We start from the raw sequence: 20183 nt of genomic DNA, 5'->3' as shown, positions 1-20183 counted from the left end.
ATTCTTCTAAAAAAAGTTTTTATTTTTTAAACATTATGGGACTAAAACAAATATTATCTATGTGTTTTCTATTCTGAATGAATAGTCTTTTAATACAGACACTTTATTCAGCTGAGGAGCATAAGAAAAATATACATGTTTGTAATAAGAGGTAAAATATATGGATTTCAGAGAATACTAAAGGGAATTAGCACTCTTGGTAACATTTATTTGCTAATTCCTTCTAACAACCCCTTCAATTGTTAAATTGTTTCTCTTGTTAAAAAATCAATGTCTATTTTCGGTGTTTCCTCAGCTCCATTTAGTGACCAAAATGTGGTATTTTATTTCTGCCATAATAAAAGAAGCATTCATTGAGAAGAGAAAACAAACTTAAGAAAACGAGCAATTCCGAAACTCACACAGAATGAACATACAGATTGAGATGGTGTATGGCGTTGTGAATTTTTGTTAATAAATCAACTCTTTTATGTCATTTAATAGTAGAATTTTTTTTCTTTTCAATAGGAGTAAAGGAAACAACAAAAGCCCCATCTGTAGAAGGTATTTATGTGCAAAAAAAAGTGTATTTTGGCATTGGACAAGGACAATTAAACTTTCATCAATCTTCTACATGGCCAGGGTCCAATATAACTAAGCAGGGAACAAACTATTTGTTGGAATTTAATACTTTTAGCATTCAAAAGTAAATTAAATGTGCAGTGATGTCATCAACTAGAGCCTATTTGAATATCTTTCAAATGGCACATGTTTAGGATATATTAACCGTACCTAAAGGTAAGACTTACTATAAGCCTACGTGTAGGTAGAAACTTTAAATTTAAGTTTACTACCACTTTAACATAATTCAGATTTTAAAATTAAAACTCATGTTGGGACTGCACAATCCTGCACATCATCTCTTATGCTATATCAAACTGCAAAAAATACAACATTGTTGATGGGACTTTGAAGGTGCTGCTATTGTTTTCTAACACAAACAAGTATATAAAATCTTTGAACTTTGTATTTTAGTTACGTAAAAATGATCTTTTGAGCCTTTCAAAAACCTTATTTGTAAGCCTCCACAAATAATTGGAGGCTTACAAGTAAAGGCTTGCCAAAAATAAGTGTCTCCTTGGAAGATGTCCTTTTTATTCCTGTTCTAGTTATAACTATAAATATGAGCTCATGCCTTACTTTCAATCCAGGGGCAATGGCCACTAGAAAAAATAGAAAAGATAATCGCCATAGTGGTGACGTAGACAATAATATAAACCTGAAAGAGGTTGTAATCCTTTCTAACTCTGAGAAAAATGAAAAAAGAAAAATGGTAATAGATGGAGCTAACTTATGTTAAAATATATTGAGTATTAATAATATACTATAGATAGATAAATCTATAAGCTATCTTCTGTAATTGTTGTGTATTGTATCTACTTTGACTTACTGCATTGCGGTGCCATTTTAAATGAAGAGCTCTGCAATGTACTAGTACATGTAAAGGGCATTAATTTGCATTGGAGACATGTGCACATAACCACAATGCAAAAGCTTGATTCACCTCTAAAACACATTCAGACATAGGGAAAATAGAGCCAATATAATTTTTTATTTCTTCACAAAAGTTTTTCAAAAAATGTCCCACAAAAACAATCTTTAGAAAATCTTAACATGGTTCCCTTGTCAAAAAACAGGATTTTGTTGTTCTGTATTTTCAGGCTTTATTCTTCTAAAAAAAGTTTTTATTTTTTAAACATTATGGGACTAAAACAAATATTATCTATGTGTTTTCTCTTCTGAATGAATAGTCTTTTAATACAGACACTTTATTCAGCTGAGGAGCATAAGAAAAATATACATGTTTGTAATAAGAGGTAAAATGTATGGATTTCAGAGAATACTAAAGGGAATTAGCACTCTTGGTAACATTTATTTGCTAATTCCTTCTAACAACCCCTTCAATTGTTAAATTGTTTCTCTTGTTAAAAAAGCAATGTCTATTTTCGGTGTTTCCTCAGCTCCATTTAGTGACCAAAATGTGGTATTTTATTTCTGCCATAATAAAAGAAGCATTCATTGAGAAGAGAAAACAAACTTAAGAAAACGAGCAATTCCGAAACTCACACAGAATGAACATACAGATTGAGATGGTGTATGGCGTTGTGAATTTTTGTTAATAAATCAACTCTTTTATGTCATTTAATAGTAGAATTTTTTTTTCTTTTCAATAGGAGTAAAGGAAACAACAAAAGCCCCATCTGTAGAAGGTATTTTTGTGCAAAAAAAGTGTATTTTGGCATTGGACAAGGACAATTAAACTTTCATCAATCTTCTACATGGCCAGGGTCCAATAAAACTAAGCAGGGAACAAACTATTTGTTGGAATTTAATACTTTTAGCATTCAAAAGTAAATTAAATGTGCAGTGATGTCATCAACTAGAGCCTATTTGAATATCTTTCAAATGGCACATGTTTAGGATATATTAACCGTACCTAAAGGTAAGACTTACTATAAGCCTACGTGTAGGTAGAAACTTTAAATTTAAGTTTACTACCACTTTAACATAATTCAGATTTTAAAATTAAAACTCATGTTGGGACTGCACAATCCTGCACATCATCTCTTATGCTATATCAAACTGCAAAAAATACAACATTGTTGATGGGACTTTGAAGGTGCTGCTATCGTTTTCTAACACAAACAAGTATATAAAATCTTTGAACTTTGTATTTTAGTTACGTAAAAATGATCTTTTGAGCCTTTCAAAAACCTTATTTGTAAGCCTCCACAAATAATTGGAGGCTTACAAGTAAAGGCTTGCCAAAAATAAGTGTCTCCTTGGAAGATGTCATTTTTATTCCTGTTCTAGTTATAACTATAAATATGAGCTCATGCCTTACTTTCAATCCAGGGGCAATGGCCACTAGAAAAAATAGAAAAGATAATCGCCATAGTGGTGACGTAGACAATAATATAAACCTGAAAGAGGTTGTAATTCTTTCTAACTCTGAGAAAAATTAAAAAAGAAAAATGGTAATAGATGGAGCTAACTTATGTTAAAATATATTGAGTATTAATAATATACTATAGATAGATAAATCTATAGGCTATCTTCTGTAATTGTTGTGTATTGTATCTACTTTGACTTACTGCATTGCGGTGCCATTTTAAATGAAGAGCTCTGCAATGTACTAGTACATGTAAAGGGCATTAATTTGCATTGGAGACATTTGCACATAACCACAATGCAAAAGCTTGATTCATCTCTAAAACACATTCAGACATAGGGAAAATAGAGAGAATTTAATTTTTTATTTCTTCACAAAAGTTTTTCAAAAAATGTCCCACAAAAACAATCTTTAGAAAATCTTAACATGGTTTCCTTGTCAAAAAACAGGATTTTGTTGTTCTGTATTTTCAGGCTTTATTCTTATTCTTCTAAAAAAAGTTTTTATTTTTTAAACATTATGGGACTAAAACAAATATTATCTATATGTTTTCTCTTCTGAATGAATAGTCTTTTAATACAGACACTTTATTCAGCTGAGGAGCATAAGAAAAATATACATGTTTGTAATAAGAGGTAAAATGTATGGATTTCAGAGAATACTAAAGGGAATTAGCACTCTTTGTAACATTTATTTGCTAATTCCTTCTAACAACCCCTTCAATTGTTAAATTGTTTCTCTTGTTAAAAAAGCAATGTCTATTTTCGGTGTTTCCTCAGCTCCATTTAGTGACCAAAATGTGGTATTTTATTTCTGCCATAATAAAAGAAGCATTCATTGAGAAGAGAAAACAAACTTAAGAAAACGAGCAATTCCGAAACTCACACAGAATGAACATACAGATTGAGATGGTGTATGGCGTTGTGAATTTTTGTTAATAAATCAACTCTTTTATGTCATTTAATAGTAGAATTTTTTTTTCTTTTCAATAGGAGTAAAGGAAACAACAAAAGCCCCATCTGTAGAAGGTATTTTTGTGCAAAAAAAAGTGTATTTTGGCATTGGACAAGGACAATTAAACTTTCATCAATCTTCTACATGGCCAGGGTCCAATATAACTAAGCAGGGAACAAACTATTTGTTGGAATTTAATACTTTTAGCATTCAAAAGTAAATTAAATGTGCAGTGATGTCATCAACTAGAGCCTATTTGAATATCTTTCAAATGGCACATGTTTAGGATATATTAACCGTACCTAAAGGTAAGACTTACTATAAGCCTACGTGTAGGTAGAAACTTTAAATTTAAGTTTACTACCACTTTAACATAATTCAGATTTTAAAATTAAAACTCATGTTGGGACTGCACAATCCAGCACATCATCTCTTATGCTATATCAAACTGCAAAAAATACAACATTGTTGATGGGACTTTGAAGGTGCTGCTATCGTTTTCTAACACAAACAAGTATATAAAATCTTTGAACTTTGTATTTTAGTTACGTAAAACTGATCTTTTGAGCCTTTCAAAAACCTTATTTGTAAGCCTCCACAAATAATTGGAGGCTTACAAGTAAAGGCTTGCCAAAATAAGTGTCTCCTTGGAAGATGTCCTTTTTATTCCTGTTCTAGTTATAACTATAAATATAAGCTCATGCCTTACTTTCAATCCAGGGGCAATGGCCACTAGAAAAAATAGAAAAGATAATCGCCATAGTGGTGACGTAGACAATAATATAAACCTGAAAGAGGTTGTAATCCTTTCTAACTCTGAGAAAAATTTAAAAAGAAAAATGGTAATAGATGGAGCTAACTTATGTTAAAATATATTGAGTATTAATAATATACTATAGATAGATAAATCTATAGGCTATCTTCTGTAATTGTTGTGTATTGTATCTACTTTGACTTACTGCATTGCGGTGCCATTTTAAATGAAGAGCTCTGCAATGTACTAGTACATGTAAAGGGCATTAATTTGCATTGGAGACATTTGCACATAACCACAATGCAAAAGCTTGATTCATCTCTAAAACACATTCAGACATAGGGAAAATAGAGAGAATTTAATTTTTTATTTCTTCACAAAAAATTTTCAAAAAATGTCCCACAAAAACAATCTTTAGAAAATCTTAACATGGTTTCCTTGTCAAAAAACAGGATTTTGTTGTTCTGTATTTTCAGGCTTTATTCTTATTCTTCTAAAAATAGTTTTTATTTTTTAAACATTATGGAACTAAAACAAATATTATCTATATGTTTTCTCTTCTGAATGAATAGTCTTTTAATACAGACACTTTATTCAGCTGAGGAGCATAAGAAAAATATACATGTTTGTAATAAGAGGTAAAATGTATGGATTTCAGAGAATACTAAAGGGAATTAGCACTCTTTGTAACATTTATTTGCTAATTCCTTCTAACAACCCCTTCAATTGTTAAATTGTTTCTCTTGTTAAAAAACCAATGTCTATTTTCAGTGTTTCCTCAGCTCCATTTAGTGACCAAAATGTGGTATTTTATTTCTGCCACAATAAAAGAAGCATTCATTGAGAAGAGAAAACAAACTTAAGAAAACGAGCAATTCCGAAACTCACACAGAATGAACATACAGATTGAGATGGTGTATGGCGTTGTGAATTTTTGTTAATAAATCAACTCTTTTATGTCATTTAATAGTAGAATTTCTTTTTCTTTTCAATAGGACAACAGGAAACAACAAAAGCCCCATCTGTAGAAGGTATGTATGTGCAAAAAAAAGTGTATTTTGGCATTGGACAAGGACAATTAAACTTTCATCAATCTTCTACATGGCCAGGGTCCAATATAACTAAGCAGGGAACAAACTATTTGTTGGAATTTAATACTTTTAGCATTCAAAAGTAAATTAAATGTGCAGTGATGTCATCAACTAGAGCCTATTTGAATATCTTTCAAATGGCACATGTTTAGGATATATTAACCGTACCTAAAGGTAAGACTTACTATAAGCCTACGTGTAGGTAGAAACTTTAAATTTAAGTTTACTACCACTTTAACATAATTCAGATTTTAAAATTAAAACTCATGTTGGGACTGCACAATCCAGCACATCATCTCTTATGCTATATCAAACTGCAAAAAATACAACATTGTTGATGGGACTTTGAAGGTGCTGCTATCGTTTTCTAACACAAACAAGTATATAAAATCTTTGAACTTTGTATTTTAGTTACGTAAAACTGATCTTTTGAGCCTTTCAAAAACCTTATTTGTAAGCCTCCACAAATAATTGGAGGCTTACAAGTAAAGGCTTGACAAAATAAGTGTCTCCTTGGAAGATGTCCTTTTTATTCCTGTTCTAGTTATAACTATAAATATGAGCTCATGCCTTACTTTCAATCCAGGGGCAATGGCCAATAGAAAAAATAGAAAAGATAAAAGCCATAGTGGTGACGTAGACAATAATATAAACCTGAAAGAGGTTGTAATCCTTTCTAACTCTGAAAAAACTATAAAAGAAATATGGTAATAGATTGAGCTAACCTATTCTAAAATATATTGAGTATTAATATACTATAGATAGATAAACCTATAGGCTATCTTCTGTAATTGTTGTGCATAGTATCTACTTTGACTTACTGCATTGAGGTGCCATTTTAAATTAAGAGCTCTGCAATGTACTAGTACATGTAAAGGGCATTAATTTGCATTGGAGACATGTGCACATAACCACAATGCAAAAGCTTGATTCATCTCTAAATCACATTCAGACATGGGGCAAATAGAGCCAATATCATTTTTTATTTTTTCACAAAAGTTTTTAAAAAAAATTTCAACAAAAACAATCTTTAGCAAATCTTAACATGGTTCCCTTGTCAAAAACCAGGATTGTTTTGTTCTGTATCTTCAGGCTTTCTTCTTATTCTTATAAAAAAACGTTTTTATTTTTTAAACATTATGGGGTAGATTCACATACAAATAGATTGGCGCAGCGTATGTGAGATTTGCTACGCCGCTGTAACTTACATTAGGCCGGTTCGAATCCCCAAAGGATTTGCGCCGTAAGCTACGGCGACGTAGTGTATCTCAAGCGGCGTAACGGCGTGGAATTCAAATAGTCGATTAGGGGGCGTGTTTCATTTAAATGAACCGCGTCCCCGCGCCGAATGAACTGCGCATGCTCCGTTTCTAAATTCCCCGCCGTGCATTGCACAAAATGACATCGCAAGGATGTCAGTTTTTTAAACTTAGACGTGACTTACGTCCATCCCGATTCACGGACGACTTCAAAAAGTTCAAATTTCCACGCCGGAACGACGCCCATACTTAACATGGCAAATCTAACTATACGCCGCAAAAAAGCAGCTTTAACTATACGCCGGAAAATGCCGACTAGAGACGACGTAAGAGAATGCGACGGCCGCGCGTATGTTCGTGGATCGTCGGAAATAGCTCATTTGCATACCCGACGCGGAAAACTACGTGAACGCCACACATCAGACACCGAAGTATTGCATCTTAGATCCGAAAGGCGTACGAGGACATATACCTGTCGGATCTAACCCAGATGCCATCGTATCTTGGTTTGAGGATTCAAACCAAAGATACGACGTGGGTAATTTGAAAGTACGCCGACGTATCAGTAGATACGCCGGCGTACTCTGTCTGTAGATCTGCCCCTATGTGTTTTCTCTTCTGAACGAATAGTCTTTTAATACAGACACTTTATTCAGCTGAGGAGCATAAGAAAAATATACATGTTTGTAATAAGAGGTAAAATGTATGGATTTCAGAGAATACTAAAGGGAATTAGCACTATTGGTAACATTTATTTGCTAATTTCTTCTAACAACCCCTTCAATTGTTAAATTGTTTCTCTTGTTAAAAAAGCAATGTCTATTTTCGGGGTTTCCTCAGCTCCATTTAGTGACCAAAATGTGGGATTTTATTTCTGCCATAATAAAAGAAGCATTCATTGAGAAGAGAAAACAAACTTAAGAAAAAGAGCAATTCCGAAACTCACACAGAATGAACATGCAGATTGAGATGGTGTATGGTGTTGTGAATTTTTGTTAATAAATCAACTCTTTTATGTCATTTAATAGCAGAAAAGCAAACAACAAAAGCCCCATCTGCAGAAGGTATTTATGTGCAAAAAAAAGTGTATTTTGGCATTGGACAAGGAGAATTAAACTTTCATCAATCTTCTACATGGCCAGGGTCCAATATAACTAAGCAGGGAACAAATTATTTGTTGGAATTTAATACTTTTAGCATTTAAAAGTAAATTAAATGTGCAGTGATGTCATCAACTAGAGCCTATTTGAATTTATTTTAAATGGCACATGTTTAGGATATTGTAAGGGGTTAGCTCAGTAACGGGGGTGTGTGACCCTCTGGATGGGTTCACTACACACGGAACTAGACAGAAAGGCAGTCGAAGACGGTTGAAAACAACGATTTTGGTTTATTCTTCCATCTTGCTGGAAACAAGTGCAAGCATCCAAACAGCATAAACAAAATCAAACATAAAATAAACCCTGGCCACTTGGGGTGTCTACCTTCACCACACAGGAACCTATCTATGGAGTCTGGCACAGCCTATTGCTGGCAGACACTGCTGGTCATACAGCAGAAAACAAAAGTCATTTTGATTTTTTTTTGCACACAGAAAAATCAACACCACCTCACTTCAGAAGTATTACTGTTACTGCACTCCTTCACTCAGAAAGCCTAAGGATGCAGCAATCAGTGGTAATCCTCTGGATTACTTATAGAGACCTTAATTGCCTCATTCTGAACAGCTGAAGTTTTTCCAACGCCCTTAAACCTTTCTGGCTACTTCTGCAGCCGACACCCGATAATAATCAGTGTATTGTTTAAACAAGGCAGAAATGTATCTCCCGTCTGTGAGAACACCCACAGACTTACCTGACTTCTTGTCACAATATATACACATACACATACAGAGCAAATCAAACACATGCTTTGATAATCGTGAATAAATGTTTGATAAATAAATGCCTTTTCCATTTACCTGATCACCTGGGAAACTGATTGTCATGTATCAAGTGAGACCAGAATTGTGTGGACTGCAACAGAGGAAACCAGACGTGTTTTAAGTGAAAATATAATTTAATAAGGATAGTGAAATAATATTAAAATAACAACCTCCAATACCACACCAACCAACACCAACTGAAACCACAAATAATAACAGTAATAGACCAATATGTACAAGTAATAGGGACAAACCACAATCACAACAGGGCCAGACCAGGATCGTCAACGAGAGGTCAGCAGCTGGGGAAAGTGAGCACAAACAGAATAAGGAGGGGATGGATGGATCACAGGGGGAACAGGTACAGGGTACAGGATACCAGGTTCAGGTTTTAGGTTCAGGTTCATAGAAAAATATCAAGGCAAGGTCTAATTGTCACTGCCAGGTATTTATACACATCTCCTGCAATCAGGCTCAGGTGACGCCTGATCGCAGGAGATGTCGGCCCCACACTGCCAGGAACCCCCCGCTGGTGGACGCCAGTACTGCGGCCCAAAGATCACATAATACCACCAGGGGAGAGCTCCCCTGGCAGTTCCAGACTGCCAGGAGACACCTGGTGGTGGACCACAGTACTGCATGCCAAATATCAGGCAGTATCACCAGCGGGAGGAACCTTTCCTGACACTGATGCTTGCTGTCAGAAAGCCCAGGAGGCACCAATTGCCTTGGTTGAATTTGCTGTGACACGAAAGGGAGGTGCCCGTCCTTTTAAGGCATAAGCCTGGATCACTATCTGTCGAATCCATGTGAAATGGTGGCCAACAAAACCGCCAGGCCCTTCTTTGGACCAGCTACCGACACAAACAGTGAATCTGACCTCCGAAACTGAGCCCGGCAAAGGTCCAAGTAATGCAATGCAACCTCTTTTGGATGCAACGGCCGAGGACAGAAGGATGGAAGAGCAATGTCCTCATTTAGATGAAACGCCAAAACGACTTTTGGGAGAAATGAAGGCTGCGGGCGTAGCACCGCCTTATCCTTGTAGAGGAACAAGTAGGGAGACTTGCAAGACAAGGCCGCAAACTCAGAAACCCTCCAGGCAGATGTAATCATCACTAGAAAGGCTACTTTCTGAAAGGGGGATTTCCCTAATGTTCTCAAACGGCGGTTTCTGAAGCACTGAGAGCACCAGATTTAAATCCCATGGAGGCAGCGGTGGCTGAACCGGAGGGGCCACATGTCAAACCCCTTGCACAAACATACTCACCAATGAATTAGCCACCAGGGGCCACTGAAAAAAGCCAGCCAAGGCTCAAATCTGCCCCTTAATGGTGCTTAAGGCAAGTTTTTGATCCACTCCCTACTGCAAAAATAGCAGGATCCTGGAAACTGAATATGTACACGGACGCTAACCCCATCTCCTCACACATTGAGATGTAGACCTTCCACGTGTGATGATAAATCTTCCGAGAAGAAGACTTCCGCACCCTCAGCATGGTGGAGATTACCGAATCCGACAGGCCTTGGTCCCTTAGCACCAGACCTTCAACAGTCATGCCGTTAAACGCCAGCAACTGTAAAGCAGGATGAAGTATAGGACCTTGCGACAGAAGGTCCTCTCGCATCGGCAGTCGCCAAGGAACATCCGCCACCATCCAAACTATGTCGGCGTACCAGGGATGCCAAGGCCAATATGGGGCAATTCGAATCACCGAAATCCCCTCGGTCTCCACCCTGCAAAGCAGACGAGGAAGAAGTTTTAGCGGGGGGTGGCATAAAATAGCCGATAATGCCCCCATGGGGCTACCAACGCATCTTCCGTGTCCACCCAGGGATCTTTGAACCTAGCCACAAACCTCAATACCTTACGATTGAGTCGAGAAGCCAGAAGGTCCACGTCTGGCGTCCCCCATCTCGGGCAAAGGAGTTGAAATACATCTGTAGCGATCATTCCCCTTGGTCCAGCATCTGATGACTTGGGTAGTCTGCTTGACAGTTTTCTTTGCCCGGAAAGTACACAGCCGATAGAGCCGCCACACGTCGCTCTGCCCACCGCAGGATGTGAGCGACCTCCAATACTGCAGCCGAGCTCCTCGTTCCTCCTTGATGTTTGACATACGCTACTGCCGTGGTGTTTTACGACTGGATCCTGACTGGACGTCCCTGCAGCCTCTGTGACCATGTAGAGAGGCACCGCTTGATCGCCTGAAGTTCCAGCACATTGATCGGCAGGCGGGATTTTTTCTGCATCCAGCGACACTGTGCCGACTGTATGCCCTAAACGCCCCCCAACTGGTCAGGCTGGCATCAGTCGGGATCACTGTCCAATGAAGAGGAAGGAACAAACTCCAGGACTGAAGAGCCGGAGACCTCAGCCACCAAACCAGGGATTCCCTGACTAGGTGGCTCACCTGAATCTGACAATTCAGAGACAAGGGAGACTTGTCCCATTTGGACAGGATCTCCTTTTGCAAGGCTCGAGTGTGGAATTGAGCATACGGTACTGCCTCAAAAGTGGCCACCATGAGGCCCAGGACTCGCATGCAAAAGCGCAGTGATGACCACTTGCGGGACGCCAACAGCTTCACCACCGCCTGAAGAGTCTGCAGCTTGTCTGTAGGGAGAAAAACTCTCGCCTCTGAGGAGTCCAGAATCAAGCCCAGTGTCACGTACCTGGTTGGCGAGCCCGACGTGCAAGGAGTGGCTGCCCTTGCTCCTCTGACCACGAGACCCCTGATAGAGCAGACAGGGGGCTCGGGGGTACAGAGTTGCACGACTGCCGGTTGCAGCGCTGGTGCTGAGCTGAGAAGAGCTCCAGAGGTCCCGGACAGCGTAGGGAAGCAGGTGCAGGCTGGCAGACCCAATAGGCAGGTGAAGATGCAGGAAGCAGATGAGGCAGCAACAGCGGGGAAGGTGTATTGTAGTCCAGTGGGGACAAGTCCCAGCAGAGGGATCCGCTGATGGGTATTGGATCCGGTACAGGTGCGGAAGTTCAGCAGAGTCAAATCCAGGCAGAGTCGGCAACAGGCGGGCAGCAGAAGTACAGTGGGTCAGGCAGGAGAATGGTCAGGCGATCCGTAGTCAGGGCAGGCAGCAGGCAGGGAGAGACAGGTACAAGCCGGGTGATCAGGAATCAGGTATAACAGGAACAAGGGTACAAGGGTCACAGGGGGCGCTGTAGACAGGTCAGCAATGAGTGCAGGGGTCAGGATCCTTTTGAACCCGAGTTTGGCGCCAAAACGGCGTCCTCACGTGCACGCGCGCTGCCGCCGCTGGTGCGCGCGCATTACAGTGCGCGAGTGTGCCGCGATTGCGAGTGCGCGCGCCCGCGCGCGCCAAAGTGCCGCTGCTGCCATCTAGTGGCCGAGATTGTTCATGACACTGCCCCCCTCCAATGGGCAGCCTCCGGATGCCCAACTGAGACAATTTAAGAGGATGAGCATCTTTAAAGGACTGGACCAATCTCTCCGCATGGATGTTACATTCTGGTTCCCATGAATTATCTTCGGGTCCATAGCCCTTCCATTTCACTAAGAACTGGATCTGGCCGCCTCTCTTCCTACAGTCCAGGATAGCTTCCACCTCAAACTCTTCCTCACCGTCGACTAGAACTGGTTCAGGAGGCCCGGTGTCCCTCTGAGGGAAAGGATCAGGGACGTCAGGTTTGAGAAGAGTGACGTGGAACACTGGATGGATGCGGAAGGATTCAGGCAGTTCCAATTCATACGCCACGTTATTGATTTTCCTCTTGACGGGAAAGGGACCCAAAAATTTTGGACCCAATTTCTTTGATGGACATGCCAGTTTCAGGTTTTGAGTGGATAGCCACACTTGGTCTCCTGGTTCTAGGTTAAGCTCCCCCCTCCTTTTCCTGTCAAACACCTCTTTGTTATACTCCTGCGTCTTGGTCATGGTCTCCTGCAGAATCTTATTGTTGGTGCTGAAAAAGTTCAAAGTCTCCTGGACCGCGGGTACCGTACTTTCAGGGACGGAGTTAGACATGAACAAGGGGTGGAAGCCGTAGTTTGCATAAAACGGAGATTGTCTTGTGGCGGAGTGAATAGAGTTATTATACGCAAACTCGGCTAGGGGCAGCAAGGAAGCCCAATCTTCTTGGGAAAAGGAAGAGAAACAGCGTAGGTATTGTTCAACAGTCTGATTAGTTCTCTCTGTCTGACCGTTCGACTGCGGGTGGTACGCTGAGGAGAACGACAGGCCGATATTAAGGGCTTCGCAGAGTGCTCTCCAAAACCTGGACGTAAATTGTACCCCCCGGTCGGATACAATATTTGCAGGGACCCCGTGGAGTCTCACAATTTCTTTGATGAACATCCTTGCTGTTTCGGAAGCAGAGGGTGTGCCCCTCATGGGCAAAAAGTGAGCCATTTTGGAGAGTCTATCCACCACCACAAAGATGGTGGTAAAGCCCTCCGACCGGGGAAGTTCAACGATGAAATCCATGGAGATCATCTTCCAGGGTCTTTCTGGTACCGACAGTGGCTTCAGTAATCCCCAGGCTCTAGACTTACTTCCCTTGTTCCGTATACAAGTGGCACAAGACTCCACGTATTTCCTGCAATCTGTTAAAAGTTGGGGCCACCAGAACGTACGTGGTAACAACTCTGATGTTTTGTGCACCCCAAAATGACCGGCCAGCTTGTGATCATGACAAAACCTTAGGACGGTGACCCGTACACCTTCAGGTACAAAAATTCTGTGTTGATGCCACAACAACCCATCCTTCAGCTGAAGATCCAAACTCGGTAGGGGAGGAAGGCTGGAAGAGGCTTGCTTGATTTGCGATAGCAGGTCTTCTTGAAGAAGCAAGAAGTTTTTGAAGGACAAGATGGTGTCCGGAGGAGTAGAGATTTCTGAGTCACCATACATACGGGAAAGGGCATCGGGCTTAGAATTCTTTGACCCAGGTCTGTACGTTATGTGGAACACAAATCTTGTGAAGAATAATGCCCACCTGGCCTGACGTGGTTTTAGTCTTTTAGCAGATTTGAGGTACTCAAGATTCTTGTGGTCAGTATATATCAGGATCGGATGGGCTGCGCCTTCCAAAAGGTATCGCCACTCTTCCAGGGCGGCCTTGATTGCCAGCAGTTCCCGGTCCCCCACACCATAGTTCCTTTCAGGTTCAGACAATTTGCGGGAAAAAAACGCAACAGGGTGTAAGAGAGCCTTGGGGCCCTGTCTTTGGGAGAGGATCGCCCCAACAGCGGTTTCTGAAGCGTCTACCTCTAGGATGTAGGGCAGGCTAGCGTCAGGATGTCTGAGGATGGATGCTGATACGAACAAGTCCTTGAGCTTCTCAAAAGCCGACTGGGCCTCTGGGGACCATTGAAATCGACTGGCTTGTTTGGTTAGGCTGGTTATCGGGGCAATGATACTGGAGAACCCTCGGATAAACTTTCTATAAAAATTTGCGAAGCCGACAAAACGCTGGACACCCTTTTTGTCCTTGGGTGCCGGCCAATCAAGGATTGCAGAGACCTTTTGAGGATCCATTTTGATACCTTCCACTGAAATTATGAGACCCAGGAACTGTATGTCCTGGCGCTCGAACTCACACTTCTCGGGTTTTGCATAAAGTCCATGCAACCGTAGGCGGCCGAGTACACACCTCACATGTTCCCGATGTTTGCTTAGGGAAGGGGAGAAGATGAGGATGTCGTCCAGGTACACAATAACAAAAAGGTCGAGGTAATCTCTGAAGATGTCGTTCACAAAATGTTGAAATGTGGCAGGGGCGTTACAAAGCCCGAAGGGCATGACCAGATATTCAAAATGTCCGAAGCGGGTTCGGAAGGCCGTCTTCCACTCGTCCCCGTCACAAATCCGTACCAGGTTGTATGCCCCGCGGAGATCCAATTTTGTGAAGATGACTGCCGCGCCCAAGCGTTGGAATAGCTTAGGTACCAAGGGTAGCGGGTACCGATTTTTAATAGTCACTTTGTTCAATTCCCTGTAATCCACACAGGGGCGGAGGGAGTGGTCTTTCTTCTCTACAAAAAAAATCCCAGCCCCTGCCGGAGAGGTGGATGGGCGAATGAACCCCTTCCTGAGATTTTCATCAATGTAAGTTTTTAGGTTCTCAAGCTCAAGTCCTGTCAAGGGGAAGATTCTCCCAAAGGGAATTTCAGCTCCTGGGAGGAGCTCTATCGGGCAGTCGTAGGCCCTATGCGGAGGAAGGGTCTCAGCTCCCTTCTTACTGAACACGTCCAGGAAGTCGTGGTATGCACTAGGAACAACTTGACGACTTTCAGGGTCAGAGTCCATGCAGAGCAGGGGAGACGAGGAGGGTGATACTTGCAGGCAATGTTGACGACAGTAAGGAGAGTTGAGGGTAATTTCCCCAGAGAGCCAGTTGATCTGTGGGTTGTGGGCTTGTAGCCACGGCATACCTAAGATAACAGGAAATATGGGTGACTCGATAATATCTAGGCACAGAAGTTCGTGGTGGATGTCGGCAATTGTTGTAGCCAGAGGCAAAGTCTCTTGGACAACCGGCCCGGATTTTAAGGCAGATCCGTCTGCAAGATGTACAGAAAGTCCAATAGTCTTAGAACGCAGAGGAATACGGTGTCTGGTGGCGAAGGACTGGTCCAAGAAACCACTGCACGCTCCGGAATCAATTATGGCGTGGACCGGAATATTCCTTCCGGGGAGCTGAAAGACAACGGAGACAGCCAGATGAGTTGAGCAATTCTTGGGGAAAGCGGGTAAATGGACAGACGACAAAAAGAGGGACTTACGAAGCTTCGCCGGGCAGGATCTCATGAAATGTCCGGATTCCCCGCAGTATAGGCACAGATTATTGCTTCTTCGACGTTGGCGCTCTTCTGGGGTAAGAGATGGACGAAGGAGCCCCAGCTGCATGGGTTCCGAAGTGTCGGGTGGTGAAGAGGTCATTGGGACCGGTGGAGCTGAGTTGGCGAAGGAGGGTACCCGCGGCAACATCCAGACTGGACGTGACGGACCGGTGGTTCGTTCAGACCGGCGTTCTCTCAGGCGTCTGTCAATCTGGACTGCCAAATTAATTAAGGCGTCTAAAGTCTCAGGGACACCTACCCGAGCCAACTCGTCCTTAAGTGAATCCGAGAGGCCAAGGCGGAACTGGTAGCAAAGGGCCGAATCATTCCAGCTGGTGTATGAGCTCCATCTTCGAAACTCAGACACATAGTCCTCTGCTGGTCTGCGACCCTGTTGGAGGGCATGTAGGGCGGCCTCAGCGGTGGCAGCTTGATGTGGATCCTCGTAAAGCAAGGACATAGCTTGAAAGAAGGTGGTTAGGGTGTCCAGGGAAGTGCTCTTTTGTTCCAGAAGGCGATGGGCCCAAGCCTGTGGTTCTCCGGATAGAAGTGAGATCACGAACCCCACCTTGGTGGCCTCCAAGGAAAAGGTCCTCGGCTGCAGGGCAAAGAATAGTTCACAGGCGTTCCGGAAGGCACGATATTTGCTCCGATCCCCTGAAAACCTCTCCGGTGTAGGGACCTTGGGCTCTGGTGGCAACATGATCTCAGAAGGTGAGGTGGCATTACCGGCGGCTGCAGCAGTGGGAGCTGGAACTGATAAGGCCTGGACGCGGTTCTCCAATCTTGTATAACCCTCTTGCAGGGTTCGGACCGCCTGGGTTAGTCCCTCAAGGTGACGGCAGAGTTCCTGCATGGGATCCACTCCCTGCGCGGGCTCGGACATGGCTGACCTGTACTGTCACGTACCTGGTTGGCGAGCCCGACGTGCAAGGAGTGGCTGCCCTTGCTCCTCTGACCACGAGACCCCTGATAGAGCAGACAGGGGGCTCGGGGGTACAGAGTTGCACGAGTGCCGGTTGCAGCGCTGGTGCTGAGCTGAGAAGAGCTCCAGAGGTCCCGGACAGCGTAGGGAAGCAGGTGCAGGCTGGCAGACCCAATAGGCAGGTGAAGATGCAGGAAGCAGATGAGGCAGCAACAGCGGGGAAGGTGTATTGTAGTCCAGTGGGGACAAGTCCCAGCAGAGGGATCCGCTGATGGGTATTGGATCCGGTACAGGTGCGGAAGTTCAGCAGAGTCAAATCCAGGCAGAGTCGGCAACAGGCGGGCAGCAGAAGTACAGTGGGTCAGGCAGGAGAATGGTCAGGCGATCCGTAGTCAGGGCAGGCAGCAGGCAGGGAGAGACAGGTACAAGCCGGGTGATCAGGAATCAGGTATAACAGGAACAAGGGTACAAGGGTCACAGGGGGCGCTGTAGACAGGTCAGCAATGAGTGCAGGGGTCAGGATCCTTTTGAACCCGAGTTTGGCGCCAAAACGGCGTCCTCACGTGCACGCGCGCTGCCGCCGCTGGTGCGCGCGCCCGTGCGCATTACGGTGCGCGAGTGTGCCGCGATTGCGCCGCGATTGCGAGTGCGCGCGCCAAAGTGCCGCTGCTGCCATCTAGTGGCCGAGATTGTTCATGACACCCAGGTACTCCAGGCATTGAGTCGGCACCAACACAGACTGGAGGTTCAGTACCCAACCAAACTCCCAAAAAATTTGACTGGCGATAGCCACATCCTCCTCTAATTCAGAGGTGGAAGCTGCTCTCAGAAGGAGGTCGTCCAGGTAACCCACAATTGCGATTCCTCGCTGTCTCAGCAAAGCCAAAATCGGGGCGAGCACCTTGGTGAAAACCCTTGGAGCCGATGCCAGGCCAAAAGGGAGGGCTACAAATTGGTAGTGCTCGTCCCCGACTACAAACAGATTGGAATAGAATGCCTGAAACCTTTACGGAGGCGGTACAGGCACTATCACTCCGTGCCTCAGCAGGTCTTGCACTGCCCAAAACAGGGCGTCCCGGCACACCGGGAGAAGATGAAGGTTGGAGGTAAAAAACCTGTTTGGCAGACAAGAAAGAAACTCTATTGTGTATCCTGATTATACCAGTTCGCAAACCCACTGGTCGGAAAGGAGGAAGGTTCACCAAGCTGCAAACTCCTGAAGGTGACCCCCCTCCCGAGTGTCGGGGGGGCAAACCTTCATGCAGTCGAAGATTTGCTCTCAGGCTTGTTTGGCTTGTGAAACCAGGGACGCTTCTGTCCCTCAGCAGGCACCTTGTCGGCCTGGGAACGCTTACTTGCGGATCCGGGTGGACGAAAAAAATGCTTCTGAGCGGAAAAGGAGGGCCCTGTCCTACGGCGTGGCGCCTTACCTTTTCTGGATTGTGGGAGAATCGTACAGTTACCCCCAGTAACATTCTTATTAATGTCATCCAGCGAGGCTCCAAATAGCCTCTCTCCCTGGAAGGGCAAATTTGCCAGGGCCTTCTTAGATGCCTGGTTCGCAGACCAGCATTTTAGCCAAATTAGATGACGGAGCACCACAGCAGATACTTAGGCTCTAGAAAGCAAAGGAGCCGTATCTAAGGCCGGATTGCAGACATACTTAAGGCCTTGCACCAACTGGTCTGCCAGTTCCACGCAGATCAGGGAAGCCTGTTGCTTTTCCAACTCTCGGTGCAACAATTTTGCCCATTCAGTAAGCGTCTGGGACACCAGGGCTGTGGCCAATACTGGCCGCAATGCTGACCCCACCACGGTGAACATGGATTGGGCGACCGCTTCGGTCTTCCTATCGGCGGGGTCCTTAAAAGCCGGGTCCCCTCCACCGGAATTGTGGTAACCTTGTTTAACCTGGAGACCGGGGGGTCCACAATCGGGGGAGACGTCCATTTCTTTACGAAACTCTCCTCAAAGCGTCCATAGGCACCACAGGTGCAGGAAGACCGGTTGCCATTACAGGGATGTCTGGAGAAAAAGCGCCAGCTTCTTACGCCATGCTGACCCACCCCCGCCTGACACCGTTAGGGACCGCAGGCCAGGTACACCAAAAGTCCACCCTCCTAGCTGCCACAGAATGAGGGACACCCCGCATGACTCACCACCCTGGCCCAGGTACTGCACTGTGCTGTGCCGTCCGCCCTCCTTCATGAGGTGTTTCTGTGCATTTCGCGCCATTTCAGAAGGATAACCAGCGCTAGAGGCAAAAACAAGCTGACACTACAAGAAAATGGCCGCCGGCTGCATCAGCAAGGAAATGCCTGAGGGCTCCGGAAAGATGGCTGCTGGTCTTCCAGACTAAGGCTACCGGAAAATGGCCGCCGAACTTCCTGAGTAAGGCTACAGGAAAATGGCCGCCAAACTTCTTGACTAAAACTACAGGAAAATGGCGTGACCACGCTGACCTCTGCATGGTGGTCTCTCACAAAAGTGCACACCAAACACCCCACTATGCCCCAAAAATAGGGAAGGGAACAGTGGACACCAAACACCCAGCGCAGCCCCCTGCCGTAAACACGGAGACCCCCGTTCAGTCGCGCAGCGGCCCAAGCATGGGGAGGAGGGAAGGGACAGGGAGAAAAGAAGAGGTGCATGAGAGACCCCCAATTCGACCTCCCAGGGAATGCCCAGCTGCTCCGTCCTGCCGAGGCAGGCGGAACCATAGTTACTCCTCCTGTGGGAACTGCTGGACGCATTCCTCGGACAGACCCATCACCCGAGCGGTACGGGGTGGCTGTCGGCCATGGCACACTGTGACACAGACAGTAGTAGCCCAGTCATATGTGTGCCCCGGAGCATATAGCGTGCCGTCCGCTCCTGGATCAGACAGGGCATGTTGTGGCCGACCCAGTGCATAGCTAAGGTCTGCTCACGCTCGATGCCCGGGCTGGGGAGACTACCAGGATCTATAATATCCAGCCTGGCTGTTGATAATAGATCACAGAATCAAAAAGAAAAAAATCCCCAGGACCAATGGTCCCCACCGGGAGCCAGGTCCTTCTCCTACACCAGGTAGAAAAAAACTGAGATGCTGGATGCAGTGTGAGGGGTTATAGCCAGTAGGACCACCCCCTGTGCGGTACTATGCAGCTTTGCTGTTTTCACATGTTCTGCCTAGTCCTCTCCTGAAGGTGGCGATATAACCCTAAGGTCAATATTAAACTGCTGTGCCCGTCAATGAACGGAAGAAAAAACGAATTTTGTCCTTAGTTTAGGCCGATATATATTCTACACAATTTTGGTAAATAAAATCGCGTATATTGATTGGTTTGCGCAAAAGTTGTAGCATCTACAAAATAGGGGATAAATGTATGGCATTTTTATTATAATTTTTTTTTACTAGAAATGGCCACGATCAGTCATTTTTATTGTAAAGGGAAAAAATATGTGTGCTACCCAAAAACAAAAATAAGTGACAAAGAATGAACCCTGAACGGGAGTGAAGCAGCTACACAGGAATGTGACA

The 20183-nt window shown here is 44.0% G+C and overlaps 1 protein-coding gene across 49 annotated transcripts in view; it reads left to right on the top strand.

Moving 5' to 3' along the window:
• LOC120931788 (mucin-19-like) overlaps positions 1–20183 on the top strand; it is a 584870-nt gene that overhangs the window by 503347 nt on the left and 61340 nt on the right. For 48 of the 49 annotated variants that reach the window (XM_040343605.1, XM_040343590.1, XM_040343599.1 and 45 more), the window contains one exon: positions 8019–8054. In XM_040343605.1, coding sequence (XP_040199539.1) covers positions 8019–8054 — 36 coding nt within the window. Of the gene's footprint in view, positions 1–5635; positions 5672–8018; positions 8055–20183 lie in introns of all 49 variants that reach the window. The other variant, XM_040343582.1, reaches the window with a different exon arrangement.

The sequence above is a fragment of the Rana temporaria genome, chromosome 3, assembly GCF_905171775.1.
Source record: "Rana temporaria chromosome 3, aRanTem1.1, whole genome shotgun sequence".
NCBI classification, from domain to species: domain Eukaryota; kingdom Metazoa; phylum Chordata; class Amphibia; order Anura; family Ranidae; genus Rana; species Rana temporaria.
The sequence above is the reverse complement of the archived record's forward strand: the minus strand, read 5'-3'. Positions and strand labels throughout refer to the sequence as shown.